The 18,361-nt window shown below is 40.6% G+C and overlaps 2 protein-coding genes across 5 annotated transcripts in view; both read left to right on the top strand.

The window, feature by feature from the left end:
* The window catches only part of SHC4 (SHC adaptor protein 4), a 31,255-nt gene extending 22,357 nt beyond the window's left edge, over positions 1 to 8,898 (top strand). The window contains exons 8-12 of one of the 4 annotated variants that reach the window (XM_062583497.1): positions 1,656 to 1,833; positions 3,742 to 3,802; positions 5,098 to 5,277; positions 6,759 to 7,012; positions 7,687 to 8,898. In XM_062583497.1, coding sequence (XP_062439481.1) covers positions 1,656 to 1,833; positions 3,742 to 3,802; positions 5,098 to 5,277; positions 6,759 to 7,012; positions 7,687 to 7,842 — 829 coding nt within the window. In that variant the 3' untranslated portion in view covers positions 7,843 to 8,898. Of the gene's footprint in view, positions 1 to 1,655; positions 1,834 to 3,741; positions 3,803 to 5,097; positions 5,283 to 6,707; positions 7,013 to 7,686 lie in introns of those variants that run through there. The other 3 variants (XM_062583498.1, XM_062583499.1, XM_062583500.1) reach the window with 3 other exon arrangements.
* A 3,282-nt stretch (positions 8,899 to 12,180) lies between these two features.
* CEP152 (centrosomal protein 152) overlaps positions 12,181 to 18,361 on the top strand; it is a 33,017-nt gene continuing 26,836 nt past the window's right edge. The window contains exons 1-2 of the mRNA XM_062583688.1: positions 12,181 to 12,267; positions 18,030 to 18,130. Coding sequence (XP_062439672.1) covers positions 12,181 to 12,267; positions 18,030 to 18,130 — 188 coding nt within the window. The remainder of the gene's footprint in view (positions 12,268 to 18,029; positions 18,131 to 18,361) is intronic.

Here is an 18,361-nt window from a genome sequence, read left to right on the forward strand (position 1 = left end):
GCTCAGTCCTCAGCCATTCCAAGCGTAAGCTCACCACAGCTGTGGAGAGTGGGTGGTGGGAAGAAAAGCAATTATAATTTACCTTTCTGCTCTTCGGCTCATATCCTGGCAGGGCCCTGACATGCCACCTGGTATGACTTGTATCAGCCTTGCATACTGAATTAAAACACAGGCGCCACTTGGCATTTTAAAATACGAAGCTCTGTCTTCTGCACAGTCATCCAAATCCAGGATCTAGATTAACTTTTGGAGTGCAAGTCCCCATTTCAGCTACCCTTTTTCCATTGCACAAGGCACAAAATTCTTGCCCGGACATCTGGCTCTCCTCACAGGTTAGCCATGCCTCTCTTTCAAGGCTCCCTCATTCCTTTCTTTACCATGATGCCTGATTTGATTGCTGGCTACAAGTAGGTGACGCCGCACCTGACTCCTTCCTGAAAACTTGGAGAGTCTCCGTGCAGGTGGCCACTGTGCAGTGCCCAACACAGCGCAGCAAAAAACCCAGGCTGAATAACGGTGCAGCAGCACCCCCTCCAATTTATATTTATTTCATTAGAGATAGTGCTTTTTTTGCCATGCTGCTTCTAACAGTCGGCTATTTTCCTGGAGGACAGTAACCAGAGAAAGAACTTCCTAGGAGACTGTGCTAGACGATACCACAAGTAAATCCCAGTGATGAGAAATGGAAGATGCTAATTAGATTCCTTCCCTGAGCCCATCTCAGACCTGGGCCTGCAGAATGGTCCTCAGGCAGAAAACTCGGATATTGCTGTGTGAATGAGTCACCCACTTCCAAACTACTATGAATCACATAATCAAATACTTGCACTGTGTATCATATAATCAACTACTTGAACTTTATCTCTTTCCTGCTTGAGGCCTTTTATCCAATTATATTCATATTAAACAGAGAAGTAGGATTTGAGATGAGCTTTTTATTTCAGGACTGGAGACAGTACAGGAAGCACCTAGTTCTTTTGCAGTGTATCAGCTGTACATCTAAACTACCATCATTCTGTTTCAGCTCAAGAAAAACACTGCACTATCCTTAGTGTCATTCAGTATTTCCTTCAAGCTGAAACAAAATAGTTATATTGATTACAGTTATTAAAATCAGAGTAAATTTCCTTCTGGAAAACTACAATTTTTTTGTAGCAATACTTGATTTTTCGAAAACAGTTGCAGGCCTGTCTAACTAAATGCCACATGAGGTTTTAATTATTTCCTCCTGTAAGTCCCCCACACAGCAGTCTCCTTGGATTTATATGGCTGAGATAAGAAACTAGAAGAATTAGTTTTACAGTCTACACTTTAGATGCCTTAATGTACGATGCTTTGGCACTCTCCTGTTTAAGCGAGAGTTCAGTAAGCAGCACTCATATTTTCAAGGCAAAGAAAAGGGATCCAGACTGTTCAGAGCTAGGGCAATGACTCTACTTCCTTACAACCCAAACTGTGGGTGGCTCCACTGTTAATTCCAGAAGAAGTAACTGGAAAAATAAAGAAGAAACTCTCTGAAAGTTTCTGGCCCCCAAACCTTTAAAACCTCAGTGTGGCTGACCTGGGTATGCTGTGATGCACAAACACTTGGAGCATTTGCCTGCACTGGAAAGCAGCTGATTACATCAGTCACTTTATTTTTCACATTTTTTCAGTGAGGCTGTGACTACTGATAAATCATCTGGGAACTTACAGGAGAGGGAGGATCATGAATATTACAATGAAATTCCAGGGAAAGAGCCTCCCACTGGTGGAGTATTGGACATGCGAGTGAAAGTGCAAACAGACCAAAGAGCTGATTGTCCCATACAGTGCAAAAAGCAGTATTGTTTGGTAAGTACATCTTCTTCTGGAATAACTATTCAGTACCTGTTATGGGAATGAATAACAACTTGCATGATACTGTGGTGTAAAGCATGCTAATAACAGAATTGGGTCCTGATTACCCTGGAAAAATCTTCTCTTTAGGGTAGATTTAATGATGCTTAGTACAAGACCAAGTAATATTCTCTTGTTCACTGGTTAGCTGTGAGAAGGAAATAAATGAACGTTGATGTGGGTTGTCTAAGAGAACATCTGCAAAATATGAGGCTTCCTGGCTCCTTATGCTGCTATCAGATAACTAGTTCATCCTGTCCATTATCTTCTACAACCTGTACATACAACATTAATGTAGTGTAATGTATATACAGCATTCACTTTGAGGTGTTCAAGAGGCTTTGTTAAATTATCCACAGCATTCAAGGACAGCAAAAAATACATATATCCATGGCTCTTGCGTGGGATAGCCAGGAATAAGAGAACAAGCAATCAGGAAGTAAAACCAGCAGAGTTCAGACTTGCTATATGAACTACGAAGGCTACTGTGCTAATTCTTGGAAATGCCAGCATTTCCAAGGCTTTATTTAGAGGGAGCGGGGTCAGACATGCTGGTTGGAGTCTAAGTGGTCCTGTTTGAGAAGCTGCTGCTCTCCAGTTTTTGTTGGGTCTAGTGGCAACTGCTGTTAGGTTGCATTGCTGTATGAATTTTCTGGTAGGTTAACATCTCAGCTGTGGGACCCTGACACCCAGCAGTTCTCTGAAGTAGTGTTTGACTGTAGCTGAGTTTGCATTCAAAGCTCTCTAAAACTGTTGCAAGTAGTTACCCTTGTAAGCCTCTTTGCAGCGTGAGTTTCCTGAAGATGTACAGTGTAGTGTTACTTCTCACTAGGCATCGCGTAAATGATATTGCCTTTTTTCCATAGGGTTTTACTTTCTTGTTATTTCTTTTTGGGTCTGATGATCATTTAATGCTGCCCATACAACTTGGTGACCATTTCACTTTTACACCATGATGTCTATAGTCCTTTTGCCTTGTTTTTATTGCAAGGAGCATTCATAAGAAAATAGGAACTTTTATTGCCTAGGAATTACTCTGATATTGTGGTGTGCTCTTCAAATGAGATCATCAGAGTCCTGTTTATGGCATCAAAACTATCCCTCTTGCAAGAGTCCTGTTCATGACTTCTGGCAAAAAAATAGCCCCATACCTGAAATAGGCCTTGTTTCATATCAAGCCCAGATTTCACCTTCATAGCAATATCTGTAGAATTAACAGTGAAACAATAAGTTATCCATTAGAGAACAAGATTTAGGGCTCATTTCAGCAAGCCCAAACCCAGGTGCTATGCTGTGCCACCTGCACAGGGCTAGCTGTCGGACAGGCTACAGGATTTGCAGAAGACCACAGGTCATCTTGAGCTACAGCTGGAGGCTAGACAGGGCAGGTACCATGGGGTTAAAAAAGACATTAGACACTTAAGGTGGGACAACATTTTTAATGTTGAGCATTGGGACTTTAATGATCAATAGATTAAAAAATAGTGTTTAAAATTTTTTGGTCACTTGCACACCACATTTCAGTCATGATATAAATTGAGAATGTAGGCCCAGCTTTCTTTTACTTCTCTTGTGTGACTGCATCACTTCATTTATCGGAGATGCACAATGTACTGTATATATTATGCCTTAGATACATTACTGGGTAGTTAACAGTCTCTGTGAGAGTTAGAGTATGTTCAGACATGAAACCTGTAGAAAAAACAATATCAGCATGAAAAATGGTTTGAGGAGATCTGAAATTTGTTTCAAAGAGATTTGTTTAGTTACCTGGATCTCAATTAACTGGTGCATGGACATTATAAAGTTATCTGAAGTTTATAAAGAAGATCCTTTGTGACTGTTCTTATGATTTTTCTACAGCCAGGAAGCCCAACATTCACCAATATATATGAAAATTGCCCAGAAGAAAGCAGAACTGTGGGTATGGACTCTATTTTCCTTCTCATGCATATTTAGAACTAAGCAAGGCAAATTGCCTGGAAGAGCTGCCTGTTTGCTTTCAATGCAGTGGTGAAAAGTGTCCTATTTACTAGGTCATTGCTAGTTCCCTAGATGGAGGACAGACAAAAAGGCCTTATAGCTTTTCAAAAGGCCACTAATCTGTCTTCATGTCTGCAGGCAGACTTGCTCATTTTACTTGTCATGATGCTGTACAGTAGCTCTTTGTTGTTTTATTCCCTTTCATACCCTTTGTTGTTTTATTCCCTTTCATACCCTTTGAAGAAGGAAAATACTTCTCTACTTAAGTCTCTGAAAATACCCCTTCCCCTTCCAAACCCTGCAGGAGACCTAAGCTATCAGCACGCCATTGCTTTACCGTGGAGCCGGTGGCAGTGACTGCAGGGGTGTTGCCTTCCCTTCGCTCGAAGGTTTTGTGCCCACCTCGGTTTCACGTTAGCAAAACCTGCTCTCGGCTACCCTGTGAGATCGCCAGCCTCCAGCCCTTCCTGGATGTCCCTTGCCAGAGCTGCTGCCCTGAGCTGAGCATGTTTCCTCTTTTTCACTGTGCAGCGAGGTCCTTTCTGAATTCCCACCTGCGCTGCTATAAAGGGTTCTGTTACAGGATCTGCAGGGGATAGTTCTGTTTCTTGTGCTATTTCTGATTAAGTAAAGGAAAATTAAATGGTCTCTACAAAGAGAGGGTGAATAAATAAAAGAATGAATAGATCTATGAATAAAATGTTGCTAAAGAGCAAAAATGTGTGCTATTTGGCTAGCTGCAGTTCAGAATGCAGGGGATAGATTTTCTATTAGCTTTTTTCTAGGCTAGGAGCCGAACCTGGCAGATGTGGCTTTGGCTCTCCAGGCAGAGACGCAAAGCGCCAGCCTCCTCCATCTTCCGTGCTCTTCCCGCAATGCCTGCAGTGCAAGGGGAAGCAAAACGGCTTTGCCTCAAGCAATGGATACAGTTTGTGCCTCTGCGAAGGCAGATATATTAACTTCTCTACAATCATTGGCAGTTTCAGCACTAACAGTAATTGGAGTAAAGCTGAACCAGTGCAGAACATTTTTGAAAACTTCATTCTAGGCAGTTTGGGAGTTTGGCAGTGTACCTGGTGCCTTCTAGCCATAAGGAAAACCTAGTTCATCAGTCAATTTTTATTTTCCCTACGAATGATCTTAGTGGGATACATAAGAACAACAATATTTCTATTTCAGCTTGTGTAGTTCTTTTGGCTAAAGAAAATAACTGTGCATACTACACATTCATTGCAGGTAATGGCAGTGAAAGATCACAGAGGACAAAAAAAGATGCAGCTTTGTTGAAGCCTGCCTACAAACTAGATCTTTTTGATGATCCATGTTACATCAACACACAGACCCTGCAATCCGCAGTGTGTACAGCCCGTGGTACAGCAACAGCACCGACCCATGGGAGCCCACTGCACCATGCGAGTAGGGTCACATTGCAATACCATGCTTTTCTAAGCTTTGAAAAGAGAGGTGTTGTCAACTATATGCACAGAGAAAGATCTTTTGCTTTCCTAATAATAAATATAGAAGAAAAGGGGGGGGGACCCTTACTAGTTGCTTTTTAGATTATTAAATTCAAGATAAAGTGGATTAAAGATTAGAAATACTGACAGATAACAAGTAGAAACACCTTTCATCTTCTGCAGTTGATGATAACAATAAATAGTGTCACATTTTCCACAGGTAATAAGAGGCAAATCTTTATGATGTTAGGAAAGCTTGGGACTGACTCAAGGACGAGGGCGATCATGTCGCTCATATCTCCCCCCATTCTGAACTGGAACTGATCTCCGATGCCTTTGCTTCACAGGCAACAGCACGCAAGGTCAAAGTGGGATTGTTACGATCATCTTTTCTCAGTTCTTGCATAACAAAGACTGTTGAATCCAGGCCAATAATTTCTAAATCAAGCTCTTTGATCAGTAGTATCTGTTATGTTAAATTAAGTCTTGATTGAAACACTCAACGTGGAGTATATCCATTAGCTGACTATATAATTGCTACAGATTTTCATTACTGAAGACACTTTATTTATTATCTTCACCTTTTTTGGATTCCCACTTAGTGCTTTTTCTGTCAATGTTGGCTTCATCAAAAAGCGCGCTAAGGACTGCACAGATTTAGAGTAAAGGAAATCTGTGGCCATTGAGACATTTCAAACCCGGGGCTGCATTGTACTCTAACAGGAACTAGCTATATCCTGAGAAGCCTTAAGTTGCACAACTCCATTGGAGAAGTGGTATCCTCTTATCTTCCTTAGAGGAGTTCTGCCTGTGAGTCATTTGCAGTCTGGCTAGCTATATTCCAAGCCACCCAGTTTTGTTAGTACATGCAGTAATTGTTCATTTTTTTCACAGCAGATGCATCATGCTGTAATCCTTCCTTCTGGCTACGTTGGCCATGTTGTCTTACATTCCTACACATAGCTGGAGTCACTCAAAGTGACTCTCCCAATTAGATGTGACAATCTCTTCAGAGCTTGTTAAGGAAGAAGGAAAAACTAGATCTTTAAAAATGTACTGTGGCTAAAAAGCAACAAAAATCTTATTTTTACAGGGAAGCCTTGACTTTTTTAATACAATTGAAGAAATACAAAACCAAATCAGCAGAGCATTAGAGAAAAAAAATCATTGATTTAAATTCCTGTTGCCTAGCAACCCAAGGTTTTCCCATCTAAGGTATGGGGAGAAGATGGAATGATAATGTTACCTAATGCACTGGAGTGTTGTGAACATTCATGTGTGCATATTGTTATAGCCTGTAAGGCTGCTTTGTTCACAGCTTCAGGACTGAATCATTTGAATTTTTCAGAAGGCTAACAGCCATAAAAATATTGTATCACTTCCTTTTAGGATGAAGTTCTAGGTGAAGTGTCCAATATGTTCCCTTGCATTTAATTTTAGAATTACCGGAAGCTGTTCAGCAGAGTGCTGCAAGCAACACAGCTGGTCTCTGTATTATACCACAAATAAAACAACAGCTAAAGAATGAAGATTGTTACCATGGCAAATTAAACAGGAAAGCAGCAGAGAGCCTCCTAGTCAACGATGGGGATTTTCTGGTGCGAGAGAGCACAACATCACCTGGTCAGTATGTCCTCAGTGGACTTCAGGGAGGGCAGGCAAAGCATCTCCTGTTGGTGGATCCTGAGGGCAAGGTATGAGCATCTCATATAGTGAAATGTCAGGGTTGCTCAGATGTTTTGGTCAAAATGCATGGATGGTTTCCACAAAGTGGAACTGATATGATTATATGCAGATTAATTTGAAGTATAGGTTTAAATTTCATTTCAAGAGCTTGTGAGTACTTAAGTTACATAGAAATAGAAGTGAGGAACTTAAATTTGTGAGTCAAGATACTGGCAATAAGTGTAAATAAAAGTACACTTAATGCATCTTTCGAATTGTTATTACACTGCAGAAGAATAACCCTAACATCAAATAATAAAGTTGATCAGTAACACACTTCTGGATATAGAAAATGGAGCATTGGTTTGCTGTCACTTGAATTCTACCTGCTTCTGCTCAGCTGCTTCTGCTCAGCGGCTAGGAGAGCATTCTTGAATGACATTTCTCAGAGGAGACAGTAAATCAGAAAAGTAATGCTTAAGGGGCATATATTGTCTTAACGGAGTCCACCACATTTTTAGGTTCCACACATCACCTAACACTGGGTAAAAGGATAGCTATGCATTAATGTATACAGCCTACTGATCCCGCCACAGGGAGTTCAATGGCTTAAATGCCTTTTGACCTTAATGGGCTAGGCTCATGCCCAACCAGTTTTAAGCACAATATAACTTGAAATATATTCTTTTGCTTCTTCCACTAGGTAAGAACCAAAGACCATATATTTGATAGTGTGGGTCATCTTATACAGTATCACATGGAAAATAATTTGCCAATCATCTCTTCTGGAAGTGAAGTGAGTTTGAAACAGCCGGTAAAGAAAGAGAGTAATACGGGATATATGCATTATCACAAATAATCCTTTGGATCTCTAAATCCCAATACAACTCATTTCTGAAAATTCATTGACTATTATGAAACTTTATATTATGAAGCCAATTCAAAAAAGTATAGACTGCACTTTCTGCTGCTGTTCCAGAAGACTTCTTCTTGTGTGTCTATGTATGAATATATGTATATGTGTATATCTATGTAGATCTATAGAGATTGATATGCATAGTTATATAGATATATATAATCTTAACAAAATTATACCTTCAGAGTGCAAGATTCATTTGTGAAAAAGGTATTTTTGACATGCACAGATGTCACTTTCAAGGTCATACTGAATCAGTAACTATTTAAAAGCACAATTAAACCTTTACATGCAAGAGCTCACTTGAACAAACTGCCGGAACATTAGTATGTGCCTTTTAGCATAGAATTATTGGAAAACAGTATTATTTTTTATGAAGTTAGTTTTGGGCAGTTTAACAAACATGTCTAAGGTTTAAACTATTTGCCAAAACAAATAGAATTTGAATATTACTAAAACGTCTCCTGCTTTCAATAGACACTAATGATTTCATTTTGCTTGTAACAGCACTTTACTAGCAAGTAGTGTTTGAAATTAATAGCATTCACAATACAGAAAGGTTATCTGGTTTCTTAATCATTTTTTATCACTGTCTGCCTACTCAAAGACTTGAGATTATGCAACATTTACAAAGTTGAAATTAATATATGTAATATAATTTTGGAATAGAACTTGTTAAAGGACAAGCATGCTAGATTCTAATATTTTTGTGTCTTGCATATGATTTAACTATTATTACTAATTAATACTGGAGATTTCCCTTTCTAAACGTAGGCTAAATATATTTTCATTGATTCCATAGACCTTTACAAACTAGAGAAGCTGAATGAAACTAATGATGCATTTTGAGAGAAAATTATTTAAAAGATGGTTTGAACTCTGCATGTGCCCTTATTCAGTGTTCTTTTCAAAATGATACATGATTTCCCCTTTCTTCATGTAGAGTCCATCTGTTCCTAAACACAGAAAAAAGTCTTCTAAATGAAACCTATGAATTGTTTTGCCACAATAAATATTATAAATAAAAAACAATCCTGTATTCAGTGTGAAGAGTGGTTTCTTGGTCTTCCTGTTGAAGAAACAGTCATTTAATAAGTAACTGAAGAAAGGGAAGGGAGATTTTTGGAAGGAGACTGGTAGTCTGGATGATGGCGTCCTTGAGAAGGTTGTCCCTTTAAGATAAGCAATGCCTCCTGGCAGAGCCGGAGATGTTCGCTCTGGCTCCCAGCCCACCAGCTTAGTTCCATAAGGCAGACAATTGGTGTGGATCATTCAGCAATCACTGAAAGAAATTTTGACTATAAAAAAGCAATTCTGTTCTTCTGCCTAAAGTGTTCATGTTAAATGGGACCATTAGTCAGAGCTCTTTTCTCTGAAAAACAGAAAGGGTGTATACACATAAAATAATTGGGGACATAAGTTTTCTTGGAGGGAAAGTCTGATCTAAATATCCACAGTTAGAGCTGACTAAAAAGCATTTTTTTCTTCAACTAATAGGCACAGAATATGTTTCATTCCTCAATAACAATGTGATTAAGATAGTCAATAACATATATTGAAGCAGTGAGATGCTTTTAAACATCAGTAGTTGATTTCCTTGAAAATGGTCGGGCATAGCTGATATTTCAAGTCTTTAGAATAAAGATCAAACTTATTTCTGTTCTATCATATCCAAGGTTCTCATCTGTGAATAGGGCCCCCAGCAAAAGCTTATGCTCAAGTTTTATGCCACTGCAGGGCTATTTGGCAAGCAGATGTAAGTGGCGTATCAACTCCCTGCATGGTATCCTTTCTACTCTCAGGGCTTATCAGACTTCATGAAGTCTAATATTAAGCATATGCCTGTGAAAATACTGAGGTGGTTTTAAGAATCGGCCGGTCGTGTTCATTCTAATTGTTACTAGAAGCCCCTGGGAAAAACAGGTAATTTTAACTAAAGTTACACAGTATTTTGATTCTTCTTTTTCAAAGTGCCTATAAATTTCACTGAAACACATTAACATCCATATTTAGTTGCTTTCATCAATAAAAATATTACAACAGCTGACCCAAACACATCTCTCCCGCCATCCTTTCGGGCTGGAAGCATTATTGCTGAGGATGAGTGTCACCAGATGGTGCTATTACATATCTTCCTCCTCTCTGAATAAATGCTCATTGTTCGAGAAACCTTCTTGATTTTTCTTTTTGGTTTTTGAATTCTATGGAAGGAGTTCCTCCAGCTCAGAAAAACTTTATTTAAAAAAAAAAAGATTAAAGTAAGCCCTGGAGGTGCAGTAGATCGCTGGGGCTGAGTGCTGGACACCCTGAGGGAGGGTTGCTCCCAGGCCCCTACTAGGGCCGGGCAAGGGGTGAAGGCCCGCTGAAGGACCCTCCACAGGACGTTTATCCAGAGGGCCTCAGAGCTCTTCTGCCATCACCACCCTGTCAGCACGGTGACATGAGAGGAAGCGGGACCGGCCACAGGCGTCTCCCAGCGAGGGGCACCAGCCTCCCTGCGAGGAGCGCGGCAGCGCCTCGCTTCAAGGGCCGCCCGGGAGAGGCGCAGCGGCTCTGCAGCGAGAGGGGCTTCCACGATGCTGTCAGCTTTCGTCATGACAAGGCCACGGGGGCCAGCGCTCTCAGCGCGAGACGTCACCCGCCAGGTCACCTCACGAGGACTGCACTCTGGCGGCGCCATCGCGCGTTGCCAGGCAACCGCCACGACCTGGTGCGAGATGGCGCCGCCACCACCTGTGCGCGGCGCCCGGGGGGCGGGAACGCCGTAATGTCACGGGGCGATAACCCCGCCCCCTCCGCATGTGGCCACAGCCATTGGCTGGCCGCTTAGCCAACCAACAAGCCAGATGCGTTCCCGCGGCCGTCCGCGCCTGCTTTCAAACAGCCAACGAGAGGGTTTGCGGCGCAGCCGAGCGCGAAGGAGGCGGGGCGAGCGGCTCCCGCCCGCCCCTCCTGCCTGCAGGACGGGGGCGACAGGGCCGTCCCGCGCTCGCTGGTTGGAGCCCCGAGCCGCCACTCGAGGGCGGCGCGCGCGGGGTTCGGTTGTCACGCGGAAGAGCGGCGGGGGCGCCTTTGTTGTGCCTGATGGGAGGCGAGCGGCCGTTGGGCGCTGCGGCTCCGGTGAGTGTCGGCGCCCCGGCCCGGGCTCTGCGCCCGCCTCCGGGGGGCCGGGGCGAGGCGGGAGGCGCCTTCCCCTCCGAGCGCCGCCGGCCCGCGCTGCTGTGGGGAGGGACGGGCTGTGAGTAAACCGCCGAGCGCCGCCGGCGGGGGCTCGGCCTGCGCCGCGCCGCGCTGAGGGGGCGGCGGTGGCTAACGGCTGCCGCGAGCGGCCCCCGCCTGCCGCGCCCCGGGGCTGCCGGCCCCGCGGGCGCGCGGTGCCCGTCCGCGCTCCTCGCAGGCCGGGAGGCGGCGGGCCGGCCCGTATCCAGCCCCGGCTTCAGCCGCGGGCTCGGGGAGGGTTTTGGTGGCCCGGGGCAGAGCGCGGCTGTTGGGCGGGCAGGCGGTAGTTCACGGCTGGGGCCGGCTTTGCGGGAAGGCGCCTGAGCTCCTGCGCCATGCTGTGGAAGATGCTGCAGTGATTCTCACAGTGAAACATGGTCTTTTAGGGGGAGCAAAGGGACGGGTGCTCTTGTTAGGACCTTTGCTAACTCTATAATAGACTTTTCTTGAATGTAAGCAGGCAAGCATGTCCTTAACAACCTGAGTAAAACACTTGAAAAACTAACTTTGGAAGAATGCACTTGTAAAGCTTACTGTAATACTGAGTAAAAATGTCAATATATGCTATACCTGTTTGATCAAAGAATGTGAAATCTGTAAAATCTTCACTAATAACTTTGTTTCATAGCTGTATGTGAGGAGTCTGTTGTCATCAGGGAATAACTGATCTAGTAATCAAATGTAGGCCAGCTTTTATGAACTCTGGCTTATTGCAAACTAACTGTTCAGGGTAGGTAAGTCCTTGGGTGTTTGAATTTATTTTCATTAAGCAGTTATTTAAGTCTTCAATTAACTTGATACTTTTTTCATTGAGCATTTGGCTAATAGCTTTAATAAGCAGCAACCTACTTCCAACAGTTGGTTCAAGATTAAGTCATTCTGTAGTGTATATAGTCATACTGTAGTATATAGAAAGCAATGAAACAAGATTTAAGAGCAGGCATAATTATCAGTCTGTGCTGAGTGAATATATTCTGTGTTAGACCTTACGCTCTTACTCATTTGATGTTTTCTTGCCTTGTGATAGGTTTGTGAATACAAAAACATTATCATTAGAAAACAATGTCCCTTGACTTTGATAGTGGAGCTCTACAAACTCAACATGAAGAGGAAGAGTATGACCAAGAGGATTATGCAAGAGAACAAGAGGTGAAAATAAGTGAATAAATGATTTGATTGAAAGGCTTGTTTAACTAGCTTCTTTTCCATGTTAAACTGAAGTTTTATGCTGGCAATGATAATGCAGAGCACAGACTCAACTTTTTAAGACTTGCACAAGAAATAGAGAGATAATGAGGGGGTGCGTCTTAAGAGCCTTGCAATGTCCTATGTAGCGGCTGCAAGAATGATGTCCCTTGGCTATTTAGTAGATTGCCAAAGATCACTGTCACTTATTTTCTGTATTCCTTCACGGCTTTACTTACTACTGTTACAACAGCTCCCTTTCAACTGAAAATTAAGTTAGCTTAGAAAAGAATGAGGAAACTTTTAAAATTCTGATTGTAAGTTATGTACTCTAATCTCTAGAAAAAATAAATTCACATATTTTCCTTTTGGGGGTTCAAATACACAGACTATCCTAGGTGTTTCTATTTCCTTAATTTCAAATATAGAATTGGCAAAATGTTAATTTAACATGAATGTGCAGAATGTGTTCTTATAGGGAAGGAAATTGTGTTTGTGTCAGCTAAGCCCCACAACATATACTTCAGGGATCATTGTCTGGCGGGCCAGTGAATACACACAAATATTCACAAAAATATGTAGCAGAGCAATAGCCATGCAACCTCTAAAGATGTTATTGCAAACACTGTAGAGAATGTGATGTCTGTTCAAAAGCTTTTTACCCTAATAAAGGATATTGTGTGTGCGCAGGAGAACAGTAAGTGAAGTAATTGTAAGGTTATTGTAGTCAGAAGATGACAGAATAAATAGGATCATAAGCTTAGAGCACTGATAATATCTTTTTGTCACTCCAGGTTCTCTTATAGCACTAGTCTAAGGTACTTCCTTCTCCCCAATGGTGCATTGTGTTCTCATGATATCTGAAGCGGCATTCTAATCCATAGTCACTAATGCCTGAAGCTTACCGTGCTTTCAGATTATTTTATCGTAGCAGTAGTTTACCATTTGAATAAGTTTTTCAGTATTTCATATTTGTAAAGGGATCTCAGATGATCAAAGGGTAGATCCTTTGTTTTGCGTCCTGGTCAAATTTCACTGTAAGTGTATAATGGGTGGGTGGGTGTGTTGGTTGGTTGTTTTCTCTTCCTTCCTTTTTATGTTGTCCTTGCAGTCTTGGCTCCATAAGCATTTTCTGCTTCTGAAAGCATTGCTAACTATCTTAAAGTAAAACTTGATGGCATGGGGAGAGAATTCTTTAGTGACCTCACAATCTGCCTGAGCTGCCTTTTGATCACTGGTGCCAGTGGGAATAGTTCAGAGAGGCTTCTTTTTTTTGTATATTTAGGTCTTTCTTTTATATTTTAACAGAATAGGAAAATATTTGGTTTCTGAGGATTGGTTGTTCCGATAGAAATGAATGCTGAGCAGTCCTGAAATAGGACTGTGCTCAGGTTATGGAGGGAGCTGCTGAGAGCAAACATGTAATGATTGAAGTATGTCAGTAGAAGTTCAGCTCTGCTGTCTGTTAAAGAAGTTTGGGCACTGGGGTGTGGATTTTTTGCATATATTTTTGCCATCTGATAAAATCTTTGTCTATGGAGAAATGGTTTGTATATCCTGTTCATAATCTTGTTCATGAAGGGGAGTAAATGTGGGAACAGTACTGTTTCTAAAATTTCTTTTACTTTTCCACTTTAATAGTGTTGTACAAAGCCGTCTCTTCTGAATATGTTAGTGATAATCATCGTAGGTCGTGCAACCTTTAACTGGGGCGATCTGGAGTTCACAAAATGTTACGTAGCATAGTTATTTCAGTGGGGTGTAACGTCCAGCAAACTCACTCAATGGAGGCTTTGCTGTGTTCACTACTCAAGACTTAAGCCAAGACTTTCTGCATTATTTTAAGTTTTCTACCAGGGCCAACCCTACTTTCCCTTCTTTAAGCTCTATGTAGTAGGAGAGTGCTTTTGATGCCAGGTCATTACTGGAGTTATTTCTCCATAAGTAAAAGCTTAAACTAGTAACAGTTACCTGGACTGTTACAGCACTCGTGAGATTTGAAGGGAGATAATAAGTTTTTTTTTCCCAAAAGACAGAGGAGTTTGATCTTTGCCGGTCATGTGGGGTAAGCTAATCAAAATGAGAAATCCCTACTGCAGAAGAAAAAGCTTTAAAATCAGAGTTAAAACATTTTTTTTTTTTTTTTTTTACTGTTACCTTAGTCATTACAGTGTGGTGTTGAAGAGCTAATCTGAGACAAGTCTTGGAATATTTAGTAGTAGTCCATGTGTCATCTTGGTCAGATCTCTGAACTATGTATATCCAACTTAGATATTAGTAAGATAAACATAGGCTTTTTTTCAGAGACTGAATACACTAAGTAGCTTCATACAAAAGGTCTATTAATCTTTTGTGTCTGTGAGTAGGTGGGAATAAATTGCTGTTCATCCAATGTTGTGTTTGTTTATTGGTTGAATCTGTAACTCTACAAGTGAAAAGGAGTCACCAAGAGATATGCTATGTTAGCTAATAGATGTGTGGTAATCAAGCCAGGGTTGGAGCCTTTACAAGCTGTTGGACAATGGATATAGTCTTTGCCTCTGTATCTATGTATTGCTTGAGGTGTAGTGCGGACTTCTGAGTGTTTCTAGCCTTGGAATTAAGGCTGCGTACTTTGCTTGCTCTGTGCTAGGATGACTATCCTTAAACTTCTGAGGTTCAGAAATACCTTCTGAAGCTGTGAGGTAACCTCTTCAGACTAGGCATTAAATTATTCAATGTTTGGGTCCACACTTCTTTGGATTTTAAGAAATACAATTCTTTCCCCCTTTTTTTTAACCCAAATAATATGCAAATTCCTTTTACTTATGAAATACCCTTTTTCCCCCCCCCCCAACCCAGTCTTCTGACATCTCACTGTTTACAGTGCCTTTATTTGGAACAGGAATATTATTTTTCTGCATTAGAACCATTTCAATACTTGAATTATGTGACTTGTCTTCTAGGAACTGTTGGAAGTGAAAATTATGTCCTCTGAATTTTTAGGTCTTTGTAAATGGCAGGTGGGGGGAGAACTTACAGGTGATTGTAGCTTTTCAACTTTTATTTCATGTAGAACAAGCCTTTCCTTCTCTTCAGCTGTCCCACAAGTGTATTAACCTCGAGGCAGGTTCTTTTTTAAAATTTTTTCCTCTGGAGTATAAGTTTAAAAGTAAGGCAGTGCTGCTGCACAGCAAAATAAACTTACCCTTATACAAGAACTTTATTTTATCACAATGACAATTTTGATAACAATAATATCTTCTTATGTATAGTCTATTGGGGAAAAATCTGTTGCTTTTTTTTTCTCTTGAAGAGAGGTGGTCTCTTGGGTATGTATTTTAGTGGCAAAGGTGGGGGATGCATTCTTGAGACCCTCTAAGCGATTTTTGTGAAGAATTCTGGTGCATACAAGAAACAGATTTGCAAGAAAAAACATTAGCACTTCTGTTTTATGGTGGTCTTGCGTTCTGTGACGTTTCTTTTTTCTCTGATTAATGTTAAGTGAGCTGACTAAAGACACCACTCAGATGGTTATCTTGTGTTGCCCTTAGCTACCATGGGACTCCAAACATGGCTAAACTGGTAGACTGAACTCAGCTTATGTATGAAATCTCGTGGTAGTGTCTTGTGAACCATGTATGTGCTACTTTTTCTTGAATTTGTTTCCAAAACAGTGGAAACAGTGTTCTGTGGAAGAACAGTGAAACTTAGTGCTTGAGTATGTTCTTGACTCTAAATAGGGCAGATGAAAGGTCTTTCTCCAGTGAATGATTCTATCTTTCCTTTCCTGCTCTCTGGATCTTAGACGCAATAAATCCAGAGGATGCAGTAATGATAGGGAAAGTTGTCAAATAGAATAAAGCTATATAGATGCTAACTTCTAATACATAACAGTTAAAATTTCAACTTAGTTGCATTTTTTTTTTCTTTTTTTACAAAGACAGTAATACCTGATAGTATTTCACATGTAGCAGCTGATGTTTCTGTTCTAATTAACACATATGTGCTTTGTCTGACAGTTTGGAGAAAAACAGTTAGGGTACAGATACATGATGCAATAACTTTGAATATGTTGTGTAGTTCTATGGTCTCTTAATGAGGAGAAACAGAATGTATTGCTCAGACTTAGAAGGTGAAGGCCAATATGTGGCCGCATGTCAAAGCCTCACTCTGGAAGAACAGGTACATTCTATACAGGATTCATTACATCAAGTAAGTTCTTCTTTTTTTTTTTTTTTTTTTAAGTAACTTATATGGGCAAAAGGAACTAACTTCTGGAAAGGCAGATTAAGATACTCGGAAACAGTACGTGTCCATGCACTATAAAAGAATTTAAATTGGTTTCTTTTCATAAAAGGCCTTGAGATAACTTTGCTTTTTTGACACTTAAAAAATACTACCTCTAAAGAGTTCGCATGATTTTGAAAATACCAACTGTTTTAAATGAAGCTGTCTTATTTCAAAGCAATTGCTTGTCTTTGTCCTCAGTGGTTTTAAAGCATTATATAAGCTTTTATCAAGTTCTGGAAAATACCTATAAAATACAGGAGTTATAAACTATTAGCTTGTGAATGTACTCTCGGTTAAGTTCTTGTGTATTTTCATATAAGAGTTACACACTAAATATCCTTAATTCTAATTTACATTGTGAACTTAACAAATCAAACTGATTATTCACTTGTCACTGTTGTGCATATTGGCTACCAAGTTGTATGAATTAGTAAATAGTGCTAGTCATTTTGTGACAATTGTTTTTGACCTGGGACTGCACTCCTTAGCCAAACTCAGAAATGCAGTGCTAAGCTAAACGGATGTTATATAATATGACCCTTATATTATCTCTGGCCTGTTAGTAATACACCAGTGAACTTGACAAATTTTTTGGCTTAGGTGCATGTTCCATACATTTTGTGCTTAGCTGTATTCTTTCTACAGAATGGTATATTTGACCTTGAAGACTGCAACTAATGCTGCTAAAAGCAATATGTTGGAGAATTGTTTAATGTACTTCACGATTACTAAATTTCGTTTTGTTGCTATCTGCAAGAATGGCAGAGATGTATGGACTCTGATTCAGAATACACTTTGCCAAGTATGTATTTGGAGAGATGATGTATTTTTACATGCAGTATTGATTTCATTGTACACTAGTATATATAATAATTTTGAATATAGGTCATACTACTTTATTCTGCCTTTGGGCTGCCACATGGCACAGTTATCTCTTTCCTGAATTCAAAGTATTGTATTTTTTTTTTTTTTGTGTGTGTGTGTGTGTGTGTGTATGTGTTCAGCTGCTAAAGGCAGACCACTAATCATTGCAATGCTGACTTGTTTGTAGTATTACTGAGTGGCATGTTCTTATCAGGCTTTCAATTCAGGCTTCTCAGAGCATGCTTTGAATGTCTAAAATCTGTTACCTAGAATTTAGAGAAGAGAGCGCTTAGCACAAGAAGTTTAGATTAGTTTTCAAAAGCAGTCTGTCCTGGAACAACTCACTCTGATGGCCTATCGCTCACCTTTTTGCTTCACAGCTTACCAGAAGAATCATTAGATTGGTAACTCTAGTGTATTAAGCACTCTAATGTGAGCTCTAGTGGTATGAGTGTTCTAAGTGGATGACACCTTTTCAGTGGAGGAAGAAAACCCAGATATTATGCAAGTGGCCTGTTTCCTCTGTCCTGCTTTAGATTAAGTTTGCATATATTCTTTTGAAAAGAAATATAATGCATGTTCTGTTTCAGTTGCAACAGCTGTTGACAGACCTTCCCCATGATATGCTGGAAGACAGTGGAGACCAGCTCTCCAGCTATTCGGACAGTAGCATTCATGAGAATGAAGAGCAGTAAGGCTTTATTTATTTATTTTTAATGTAGGTTGTACTTTTGAGATGGAGTAAAATCTCATATAATCAAGTCCTCGATCTTTTTTTTTTTAAAAAAAAGGGTGAGGGGAGCCATACTATAATTCATAGTAGTGTTTGGATTGTGTGGGAAACAGAGTAGATGTCAGTTAATTGAATGAAGGTGTGTGGGGCTCCCTCCCACCCCCCCAAGATTATAACTAACAGAGTAAA

Source organism: Rhea pennata, chromosome 10, assembly GCF_028389875.1.
Source record: "Rhea pennata isolate bPtePen1 chromosome 10, bPtePen1.pri, whole genome shotgun sequence".
NCBI classification, from domain to species: domain Eukaryota; kingdom Metazoa; phylum Chordata; class Aves; order Rheiformes; family Rheidae; genus Rhea; species Rhea pennata.